At 53.9% G+C, this 11,999-nt stretch overlaps 1 protein-coding gene across 1 annotated transcript; it reads right to left on the bottom strand.

The window, feature by feature from the left end:
- Positions 1-474: 474 nt before the first annotated feature.
- Positions 475-11,280, bottom strand: LOC310923746 (uncharacterized protein). Its single transcript, XM_083885672.1, has 2 exons — positions 11,052-11,280; positions 475-2,757 (listed from the first exon to the last, which is right to left on the bottom strand). Exon 2 carries the CDS (start codon positions 2,728-2,730, stop codon positions 1,639-1,641), a length of 1,092 nt encoding a protein of 363 aa, XP_083741798.1. The 5' UTR covers positions 2,731-2,757; positions 11,052-11,280; the 3' UTR covers positions 475-1,638.
- Positions 11,281-11,999: the final 719 nt, after the last annotated feature.

Raw genomic sequence — 11,999 nt, 5'->3', positions numbered from 1 at the left:
ATTGCTTGGAAACTGTGTCCTCTCCCAAGACCTCCCCCGCTTATAAGCCTCTGCCAGCCCAGGTTCTGCCCCCTTTTTCTGTCCCCGACCCTCCGGGGAATAAACACCTTTGGAAATCACAACGGAGGCCTCTCCCTGTTCCTTATCCCGGCCCATGGACACAACTTCCATCTGTGCCCCGCAGCTGCTTCGTGCTACAGCCACAGCCACACCCCGGATGGCGTCAGCCCTGGGGGGGGCGGCCACTCTTGGGGACGGTGCCGGGAGCAGCTGGGCAGAAGAACTCCGGCCTCGAGTCACACCAGGCTCTCCCAGCACAGCCAGAGCCGCTGGGCCTGGGGTCCCCAAAGCCCTCAGCAAGCCCCAAGGCCCTCCCAGGAACCCTCAGCTCCCTCAAACCCAGCATCCCCCACAGCCCCTGCAAGCTCCCCCCATGGCACCGGCCATGGCCATGTCCCCACATGTCACTGGCCATGTCCCACCCTGTCCTCACCCGTGGCTGTCTCCCCACAATGTTTCCATCCCTGTCATTGTCCCCCACGTCCTTATCTGTACCCGTGTTCCCCCCGTGTCCCCATGAATGACCATGTACCCCCCAAATATCCATGTGTCCCCATGTCACTCTCCATGTCCATGTCCCCTGTCATCCCAACCATGTCTTAGTTCCATGTCTTTATTTTTACCACACTGTTGGATATTTTAAATGAAGAGAAATGAAAAGCAAATGAAGGCCAAAAGAAAAGGATTTCCCTGTCTGTGCCAGATGAGCATCCACATGCTTAGATGGGAGGGAAATACCATTTTTGGAGGGGTTTCCACTGCAATCTCCAAAATCTCGGTCTTTGCCCCAGATCATCACCATTTGGCTGTGGAAGACACTCTTGGGCAATAGGAAATCAAAATCATGGAATCCCTGAGGTTGGAAAACACCTCCAAGACTATCCAGTATTTATTGATGCCCCCATGTTGGAGTTGAGACGGCCATGAACTCAGAGTGCTTCAACAAAAACTTCAGAGGCCTTCAAGTATCAGCACCTTGTTATCTAGAAGTTCTTCATACCTTTTCTATGTAGCAATCCTCCAGGCAGCTCCACACAGCTCAGGCTCTTTTTCTCCTTCTTCTCTCTTTCTTTGGCAGTTCCAGCTCACTGCTTCCTGTCCCTAGAAAAGCCACTGAACCCTGTCTGTCCCTCATGCAGTGGCTCACCTTATCTGTCCCTTGCCCAGCCTCCTGTCCCTTCCTCCTCACAGCACGGCCAGCAGATGCCAACTGACTCTCTACCAACTAACTCACTTTTGTATCACACCCATAGCTGTGAGGGCAAGGCTGTTCTCACTCTTCAGTAATTAACACAGCTGCAATATATAGGGGCAGGATTGCCCTTAGCACTACATCTGTCTCCCCATACCCCCAGAAGACAGAATTGAACACAAAAGATTTTCTGGGGTTGAAAGACAACAAGTCTGCTCCCCCCAAGGAATTCCCAATGTCCGTCTGTGTCCCAATGGATGTTCCTGCCCCCGTGTTCATCCAGCTGCCCACAGGGAGACAGGAACCAGTGGATCCCTCCCCCAGCCAGGTGTCTTCCCAACACGGATCACCAGGACCACGGATCACCAGGGCTCTGCCCAACGGGGTCACTGGGGATCATCCAACGCCGATCCTCCCATGGGGGATGGAGCTGGAGCAGCGCACGAAGCTCTTCCCGCACTCGGGGCACTCGCGGGGCTTCCCTTATGGTGCCTCTGTTGGTGTTGGGTCAAATAAGAGCTCCTGGAGAAGCCCTTTCCACACTCAGGACACTCGTAGGGCCTCTCCCCGGTGTGGATGCGCCGGTGCACAGTGAGGTGTGAGTTGTGCTTGAAGCCCTTCCCACAGTCGGGGCAGCGGAAGGGCCTCTCCTCTGTGTGAATCCGCTGGTGGATGAGGAGATTGGAGCTGACCCGAAACCTCTTCCCACACTCAGGACACTCGTAGGGCCTCTCCCCGGTGTGGATGCGCCGGTGCACAGTGAGGGTGGAGTTGCGCTTGAAGCCCTTCCCACAGTCGGGGCAGCGGAAGGGCCTCTCCTCTGTGTGAATCCGCTGATGTTTGAGGAGAGTGGAGCTGGTCTGAAACCTCTTCCCACACTCAGAACACTCGTAGGGCCTCTCCCCAGTGTGGTCACGCTGGTGTTTTCTCAGATGAGAGCTCCATCCAAAGCTCTTCCCACATTCCCCACACTCATAGGGCCGTTCCCCAGTATGGACTACCTGGTGGCGCATAAGGCTGGTGCAGTCTGTGAACCTCTTCCCACATTTCCCACACTCAAAGGGCCGTTCACCAGTATGGATCTTCTGGTGCTGGATCAGGCTGGAGCTGTAGCTGAAACACTTCCCACATTCCCCACACTCGTAGGGCCGTTCCCCAGTGTGGATCACCTGGTGTTTCCTCAGGCTGGAGCTGTCACTGAACCTCTTCCCACACTCCCCACACTCAAAGGGCCGTTCCCCAGTGTGGATCCTCTGGTGCCGAATCAGGAGAAAGCTCCACCTGAAACCCTTCCTACATTCCAGGCACTTGTGGGGCTTCTCCCCTCCATGAGGCTTCTCCACCAGCTCTGAGCTCTGCCTGGATCTCCGGCCGCCCTCCTGGCACAGGGCGGCTCTTTCCTCCTCGCAGCTCCCTGGGCTGGGTTTGCAGCCCCTCCTCCTGCGGGATCTCTGGGGCTTTTCCTCCTCCTTCTCCATCTGGGCACTCCTTGGCAATGAAAAATCCTGGTTTGGGGAAAAAACAAATGGAAAGCACCTTAGGCTGGGGGTTCCTCCTTCCCCAAGTTATTCTCAAGAAGTCAATGGGTACCTTGTGTCTGTGAAAACCTCCAAAACACCAAGATTCAGCCCAAAAGTCCTCCAAACACCAAGACACAGATAATAAACTCCCCAAACATCAAGACTCAGCCAAAACCGCTTCTAAAATACAAAGATTCAGCCCATTTCAAAAAACCAAAGCATCAACATTTAGCCAATGGAAGCTGAGAAACATCAAGATTCGCCCCCACGAAAATCATGGATCCTCCTCCTGGTCACCTGCTGCATGTGGGGGGGCAACACTCCTGGGGCTGGGGGGAGGCTGCAGATACAGGGAGGGGTGGAACCTTCTGCTGCCTCCTCCTCCTGCTCCTCCTCCTCCTGTGCCCCTACTCCTTCTAACACTCCATTTCCTCCTACTGTTCCTCTTTCTCCTGCACAATCCAACCTTCTCCTCCCATGAGCATCCTTTAAACACTTGCTTTTTCAACCCTGCTTCTCCTTCCCTTCCATTCCTGCCCCAGGCCCAGCACCCACTGCCGGCTCCCTCTTCCCCCCCAAACCCACAGCATCCCACCGGAGGGGCACGGATGGAGCTGGGGCAGCGCTGGGCTCTCGGCCGCTCCCGCCCGCACTCGCTCCCCACTGCAGCCGCTCCCGCCACGACAGCGCGGGGGGACTGAAGAGAGAAACAACAAGGATGACACCTCACCACCTGAGCCTGGGGCTGGACAACTGGGCTCCAACATGCAAATGGACCAAAACAGCAAAGTTTACGACCTCATGACCAGTCGTCCATGAGGAGACCATTTGAAGTCCATCTTGAGTGTAGCCCTGGTCAGGCTCCTGCCCTGCCCAAGGTCTGCCCTAAAGAGCTTTCAATAAATATCTGCTTTATTCTCTAGCTCTGTCCAGTCTCTGTTTCTGGCCAGCCTTCCCAAGGCATCATTCTCCCAGAGGTAATTAAGGACATGGACACCCAGAGGGGCAAGAAGGGAAGTCCAGAAGGGATTTAGACAGCAGGGGATGGATGGTGTTGGTGTGCTGGGAAGGGTGAGGGGGAAGGGGAGGGTGCAGGATTACAGTTAAGGCAAGAGGCAGCAGGAGGAATCTCTGTGGTGAGAAAGAAGATGATGGAAAAGAGCAGGAAGAGAAAAATACTGAGGACTGGGACGTTTTCAAGCAGGGTGTAACGCTCAAACTCTGGGAGCTGATGCAGATGGTTTGTAGCCCCGGTTGGCAGGAGAGGCAAACAAGGAGGTCAGGATCCCAGGGGGTTTCTCTGTGCTGGGGAGCGGCAGGAGCGGGCGCAGAGGGGCGGCACCGGGAGCACGGGCTGGGGGCCTGTGGGGAGCTGCGGGGCCCGGCCGGGGCTGTGGGGCAGCCGGGGCTCAGCGCCGGGCGCTGCCTGAGCCCACCACCCCCCGGGCAGGGCCGGCACTGGCCCCCGGCCCCCAGGAGGCTGCGGGACGCCCCGGCCGCTGCCCGGCCCCGTGGAGCTGCCGGCCCTGCCCGCCGGGGGAGCCGCCTTTGGACACTGCGGCACCACAGGCACCGGCTCTGGGATACGGGCTCTGCAGGGCACGGCCAGCACAAGCACCAGCGCCAAGGAAGGAAGGAAGGAAGGAAGGAAGAGCTGGGAAATGTGCATTATCCCGGGAAGGATCCAGATCATCTTTGAAGGATCTTGTTTGGGCCCTGCAGAAAGGAATGATTGTGCAGAAAGCTCAGCAGCTGTCAGAGGATGAGCACCCACAGGCACTCAGGGGGGCTGCACGAGGGGCACAAGAAGCCCCTGCAGCACTTGGGCACAAAGGCACAGCAGGTGAAGGCAAGAAGGGAGCAGGAAAAGGCCAAGCTGAAGGCAAAGGCCATGGCAGAGTTTCCACAGCCCCTGAGGGATGAAGCCCAGGGCCCAAGGGGGCCCCAGCACCGAGGGGACGGGCTCGGCCACAAGCACCTGGCACAGGCATTGCCCTCCTCGGCAGGGGAGAGCCCACCCAAACAGCCCCTGCCAAGGAAGCAGGGATCCATCTGCAGCCCACAGGGACACTGCAAGCACACACAGCAGCACCCTCAGCAGGAGCAAGTCCAGCCCTGCACGGACATGGATTCCTAGGGCTGCCACAGCTCCCATTACACCAGGGACCCACCACACTGGAGCCCTTGACAACATTCAGCCTGGGGCTGCATCCACACCAGGCCTTTCCTCATACACACAGGGGCCTCTCCACCCACTCTCAATCTTACACCTAAGAGGGGAAAAGGCCAAAAATGTCTTTGATTATCCAGGGGACAAGTGGGAAAGATGAGGGGCTGTGTTTTATTCAACCACTATCAGCAGATGCCAGGGATGGGTTTGAAATGCATGAAATTTTATTTGCTCCTCATTGTGATTGTAATTTACTGGGAAGGCCTTTGATGGCTCAATTGGGAATGCAAATTAATATTGTAAAAGGTGATACAGAGGCCAGTTCTCTTGTACCTCTGTGTCAAATGTCTGGCAAGGCCTGTGCTGAAGTGAACCCACAAGTGTGGGCAGCCCCAGGGAAAGGGGGAAAATTTGATTCCCAGCCTCTCCAAATTACTCTGAAGCAACCAGCACTGTTGGGAAAGGTGGGACAGGAAGGACTTATGGATATGATTGTCTGGTAAGAAATACTGCAGATGAAAAACCTGTGAGTGCAATAGAAATGAAAGCCAGCTTTGACATGTAGGCATGGGAGGCAGGAAAACGGTGATTAGCTGGAGATGGGTTGAAGGGCAGAAACAAAAGGACTCAGGAATGCAGCCTTTCCACTTTGCAAGGGATCAGGGAAAAAGCAGATAAGAAAAGTAGTCTTTAGAGTTTAGAATATAAAATGACATGGTAATATAGTAGTTCTCATAGGCTGCATGCAAAGTTTGTAGGTTTTGGATCTTGCACCGGTTGGTCACTGTGAAAGAATATTCAACACAAAAAGAGAGAGAATGGATTGTAACAAGATGCCCTCTCTCTTGCTCTTGCTCTCTTGCTCTTTCCCCCCACGCTCTTGCCCCCTCTCTCTTATCCCTGCTGTCTTATCCCTTCCCCCACTCTTACCTCACTTCTACCCCTGAGCTCTCTTCTACCCTCTCTCTCCCCTCTCTCTCTCGGGGCTTCCCTCCAGCCCAGGCTGGTGGCTGAAGGCAAAGCCCTCTTTACCCATCACCCTTGTAATAAAGCCACGTGTTTCTAGAATATCTCAGCTCTGCAGAGTTCCTTGTCCCTGCCGTCCACGGATGTCACTACACAGCACGAGTGGTGTCTAAAAGCAAAACCCTATTGCAAGGAAGGGAAGGAAGGGCTTGGTAATCTCAGAAATGTTACCCAAGTCTAAAAAGCAGCTGTGACGATTCTGAGGATTAATAGGGAACTGCAGGACCTGGACTGAGGATTCTCTGCTCTAGCTAAAACATTGTATGACTTTTTAACCCCACACAGCCTCAATGTTATGGTTTGGACATGGGAAATGGAACAAAACTTGAGAAATGAAAAAAAAACCCAAAATGATTGATGCCCCAGCCATGGCTCCTCCAGATTCAGAAAATGAACTGGAATTGTATGTGAGTGTTAAACAGGGCCAGGCCAAAGGAATTCTTGTGCTAAAATGTTTAACCCAGTGGCCAGAGTGGCCCCACTGTCTGCAGAATTGTGCAGCCACAGCTTGAATGGGACCTGAGGCCTGAAAACTGACAGCACAAGGATCTCCTGTTGTCCAAGTCTGGCATCAAGTTCAGGCTTTGAGAACCAAAAGAGCAGGGCTGGGTTATTACAGCAGGAAACTTGTTCAGTGGCACAGGAGGATTTAGAAGTGAGGACAGGGGAAGGGTTTAACCCAGCCTCCTGTTGGAACAGCCTGCACAGGGGCTGGGGAGAAACCCATGACTGCACTGAGGTGACAGAGCTCCAGAGCCAGGCTGGGAGAGATTGATGAGACATTCCCTGGCCTCAGGGAGAAAAGGTGTTTCTGGATGGGGCTCCAAGGGCAGCAGAAGGGAAAAGAGTTACAAGACACGCTGTTATTCAGGAAAGGGAATTAGACAAAGCACAGGTTACCCCCCACATGGTCAGCTCAACCGGCAGAGCTGTGTGTGCCTGTGAGAGCCTGGGACTGAAATGCCCTGAGCAGGAAGGCTGAAATATCTCCTGCTGACACCATGTCACCCAACAGGGGGGCCAAAAGCAATTCTGACTTCTGCAGTAATCACTGGATCACTTAGAAAGCTATTTCTGAAACAAATAATTCCAAGAGAAAGGATTGTGGAAGCAATAAACTACAATAGGGGAACTCATTTTACAGGAAAGATCCTTCAGGGGGTTCTGGCAGCTTTAGGAACACAATGGGACCTCCACAACCCCTGGCACCCCCAGAGCTCAGGTCAGGTAGAAAGAATGAATGGGGAAATAAAGAAACACCTTTGGAAGCTGCTGACAGAAACCAAGATGCCACAGGTGGGGCTTTTGCCATTGGCTTTGGCAAGAATAAGAGCCAGATCCAGGGCAGATATTCAATTATCTCCCTTGGAATTGATCTTTGGAATTCCTTCCCCTGGCAATTCTCCACCTAGTGCAGGCTGGAGATAAGGGATGTGTATTTAGAGCAGCCTGTGGCCAGAATCCTGTCTCCTGTGAAATCTCTCCCACTGGAAGCTGGGCTGGCACAGACCCTGCCTTGGGACTTTGCTGTTCACACCATCCAACCAGGACATGGGGCCCTGCCTGAGGAGTGGGAAGAAGCACCACTGGGGGCCAAGTGGCCCATCCCAAGTGTCCCTGAGCACAGAAACAGCCCCAGCACAGCTCAGCACGGGGGGACCCCTCACCCTGGGCTCAAGGGCTCGGAAGGCCCAAAGGAGATTTGGACTTCCCGGCTGCAGGAGGAGGATGGGAGGCCACCACTGACCCGCCCTGAAGGCACCGGAGCAGCAGCCAGGGCTCCACAGCGGGGGAAGCCCCTGTGCCTGCCCACAGATCCTCTGCTGGAATAGTCTGCCTGGGCACCTCCTGGGCCATCTCCAGACACTGGGGGCCCAGCCTTGCTGCCACTGCTTCAGCTTCAGGCCTTTCTGTGCCTGCACTCGCCACAGGGGCTGGGGAACACAACGGGACAATTCCACTCTGGCTCTCAGTCACACTCACACACGGGGCTGGATGGGATCACATTGCTCCAAAATATACCAAGTTCAAATTTAAAAAAAAAAATCTTATTTCTCTAGTCAGGCTTGGTTTGCCTTTGCCCTGGGAAAGGAATTTTAAATATTATCTTTTAAAGGATGTTACACCACTCAACAGAGATGAGTTTAACATCTCAGCAGACTGGGAATAGCCCAAAAGACACCCACAAAGACAACGACCATCAACAAAACATCAACGACCATCAGCAAACAGCAACCAACATCTGCCCCAGACACTGCCCTGGAATAGCTGGAGACACCTGGTCTGGAAAAGGCTGATGAGGAAATCCAGGAGTGGGGACCTAATTAACATCAGAGGCAAAGAAATCCGGCTCCAATAGGAAACCAAATACTCAGAACTCAGCGACTTGGAAGCAATGAACATCAAACCAATGGATTTCTATGGATTCAGACTGTAGAAAGTTTAGGAAAAATCCAGTAAAACTCACGTGTCATGGAATGATTTCCTCTGCACACCCTGGCTACGAGTGGATGAAATGATTTCTGTTGCACATCCTGGCCAAAATCAAGTAATGCCTTGACTCTCTAACACTGAAAATATTGTGGGACAAATTCTGTTCTTCTCGCAGTTTCTGTGACAAGATTACACCACCACAATAATTTCTCATGATAATCCTGCTTTTATATTGTCAGTTACATATGGACCAGGGGTGAGAATCAATTCCTACTACTAAGAGGAAAAGTAAATAAAACTTGATTACTTTGAAATGTTTTTGTCTATGTTTGTGTGAGGCTCTTAGTGATGGCAAAATTTCGGTTTGGGTTTTTCGATGTTCATCTTTAGGCTGCATTTTGCAAAACTAGAAGAGCTTTAAAGGTGACCCTTTAAGGCATAAACAGTTAAAAGAATTAAACAGTTAAATTAACAGTTAAAACAAAAGCAGATTGTGGGGGGGCACATGTGAGTCATTCAGTGGCTGCTCTGGAAGAGAAGCTCCATTCCAGGCAGCCAGGAGAGGAGCTTTAGAAATGCAAATTAACACTGCTGGGGAAAAGTGGGGACAGTGCACCAGGCTCTTCTGGCCTGCGGGAGGAATTGGGCTGATTCCCTCTGCCCCTCAGCCCAAGCTCTGCCTGCTTGCACAGATGGAATTGGCACAGCCAAAGGCAGAGCCCACAGGGAGGAGATCTGACTCTGCAACACAAATTGCTTCAGCTGCAAAGGGAAACAGCCAGTGGAGAATGGTGTGAAAACTTCACTACAACAAGTGGGGGGAATCATCCCTCTCCCCACTCCAACATGTGCTGGCACTGTCTGTGTCACACAGGGAGCATCAGACCACTGGGCTGTTTGTGCTACCACAGGCTCAGAGAAATCACTTGGGAATCCAAGTCTGGGATGATTTAATTGAGAAAAGAGATCAATTGATGCAGCCCTGGGTTAAACGAATGCTCTTTCTCCTCTGTTGTGCTACAGCAACTCTCATCTTTGGGCCCTGCACCACACCTTGCTGAGGGCAGCTCATTCACAGCTGAGCAAGGGGATGCAGGTGGCAGCCAGGCCTCCTGAGCCACACACGGCTACAAAAGGACAGGAACTGTTAAAAATGACCCGATAATATTGGCTTTCACATTTGTGCATTAGTCTTTATATGTGGTTATTGATTTCAAGTGCAGTGGAATTTAAAATCCCTTTTAGCCGCCTGTTAATAAAATTTATTTCTCATTTTAGTATGCACAGTAAAGCCCATGGAAATAGTAGTGTGATGAGTGTTATGTTGATGTATTCACCTTACAGCTTATAGAAATAATTATGTGATGAATGTATTGTACCACAGGCCTTAGCAAAATATAAAATGTTAAAATACTTCTTGTAACCGAGAGAACTGTGTAAAGCAATTAGGTTGTTTCCCACATCTGCTAACTGACCTCTCCAAGTGATAAGGGTGACACCAACCAGAGCACGGGAGAAGAATTAGAGAAGAATTTGTTACCTGTTCAGTATCTGGGAAGTGTGAAACAACAGGATGAAGCCACAAGAAGAAATAAAATATATTGACCTGATCCACAGGATGTTATTTAGATAAGCCAGAACAGAAACCCAAAATAAAGCAAAGTTTCTATAACAATGAAAGCTACCAAGAATATTTGAATAATGCATGAAACCCATGAACATGTATGTGCCTTAGTAAAGTAACAGTACAGAGATAACACTGTCTTAACGCACACACGGGTCCCTTGGCTGATCGCCAGGAACACCCAGCGCTGGACATGGTCCTGCTTTTTCCCTTATCGAACTTTTGAAAAATATTCAAAGACTGAATATTCGTTTTCTCAGAATTGAGGTCACTGACAATAATCCCAAAACCAAAGAGGACCCAGCAAGAAAAAACAGAGTCAACGAGTGAATCTGCTTGGAGACAGGGCCGGGGACTGGGAGATAAGAGAGGAACGGGAGAATCCATCAGTTTCAGAAAATCTTCCTCATTGACACGGACTGTGCTCAGCCAAGGCCCTGCGAAATTCCTGAACACGGAGAAGAAGAACAAAGACTGAGCAGAGCCGTGAATATCGGATGTTCTACAAAAGGGGGGCGCATATTAACGAGGACATGCAGGAGGCGGATCGGGAAGTCGGAACTTTCCAAGGACCTTCGCCACGGGGCAAAGGGACAGGGAGATGCAGGAGGGAAAATCAGGAGAAAAAGGAGGCCGCGTCCTACAACAATTGGAGAGACCCCCCGGCAAAGGCCGCACGGCCTCTCCCTTTGTTCAGGAATAAAGTCACTTTTACAGGACTCCTCGGGCTCCTGTGGGGACACAAACCTCTGGCCACCTCTGGGAATTTTCCCGCAGAGCCCCCCCCGGGGACAGGGCGGCCACCTCCGTCCTCCCCACAGGAACCGGGACGAGCCGGCGCTGCTCCGGCAGCGGCTCCTGCCGAGGCAGCGGCGGGAAGGAGAGCGCGGGCAGCCGCTCCCGCAGCGCCCTCAGGCCACGGGCAACACGGCGCCGACACGGCACAAGGAACCCGCCGGAGCCCCCTGCCGCCCCCTCCGCCCGCAGCCAGCCCCGAGCCCCGGCAGAACCGAGCGCGGCTCCCACCTGCGCTGGGGCCGCCTCCGAGCTCCGCCAGTGCCGCCTCACCGGGCTCCGGCCGCTGCCGCCGCTCCCGGGGCCGGTCCCGGTTTCCAGAGTCGCTCCGCGCTCCGGGGGCCGATCCGAGCATGGCGGAGTGGGCGGGCCGGGATCGTCCCTCAGCCCAGCTCTGACCAATCAGCGCGCGAGAAGGAGACGCGGCGGGAGACGTCGGCCAATGGGGGAGAGGGGCGGGCTTGGCGCGCGGCACGGAACTGCCGCGATCCCGTCCTGTGATTATTCCATTGTTTCCCGAATTTGAAAAGTCGGATGTGAAACTGGGCTGGGATGTCCCTCCGGGCACAGCGCCGGGTGAAGCCGCCGAAGTTCGGCTTTTCCTGCCAGGCCCCGCCTCTCCTGTTCCCAACAGGGACACAAAGGGCGGTGGCAGCGCTCAGTGTCCCTGGGCTCCAGCCCGCCCGGACAGGGGCTGCAGGGGACGGTCCTGCGCCTCCTCGGGGCTGCCGGTTCTTCCCCTCGGAGGCCGAGCCCGTTCCGCAGCCGCCCCGGGCCGGCACTCGGCAGGTCCCAGGCGCTGTCACCGCCTGTCCCGGCCCGGAGCTCGTCTGCAGCAGCTGCAGAGCCGGAGGGGGCCGGGGCTGCGGGCGCCCCGCCGGGCTCGGAGCTCCCGGAGGCTGCGCTTGTGTCCGCAGGTGCTGCCGCAGCGTCCCCGGGCAGCAGGGACAGGGCAGGACGGAGCTGGCACCGCCTTCCTGAGCCTGGAGAACCGCAGGGCCGGAACCAGCCGCGGTCTCTGGCACGGGCCATTAAACCTTCCATCGCCGTCGTTGTAAAACTGTTCCTGGGTCGGAGCTCTGAACGTCTTTTTCAGCCGTGTTCATGTCTCAGGAAACCCGTGTTCTTTATTCCAAGCAAAGAGAGCCCAGCTGTGATCTGGAAGAGAGGGAATCCTGC

The sequence above is a fragment of the Zosterops lateralis genome (assembly GCF_965231275.1).
Source record: "Zosterops lateralis genome assembly, contig: HAP1_HAP1_SCAFFOLD_255, whole genome shotgun sequence".
In the NCBI taxonomy this organism is placed as follows: domain Eukaryota; kingdom Metazoa; phylum Chordata; class Aves; order Passeriformes; family Zosteropidae; genus Zosterops; species Zosterops lateralis.
Note: the sequence above shows the minus strand (reverse complement) of the source record. Positions and strands in the feature narration are given on the sequence as shown.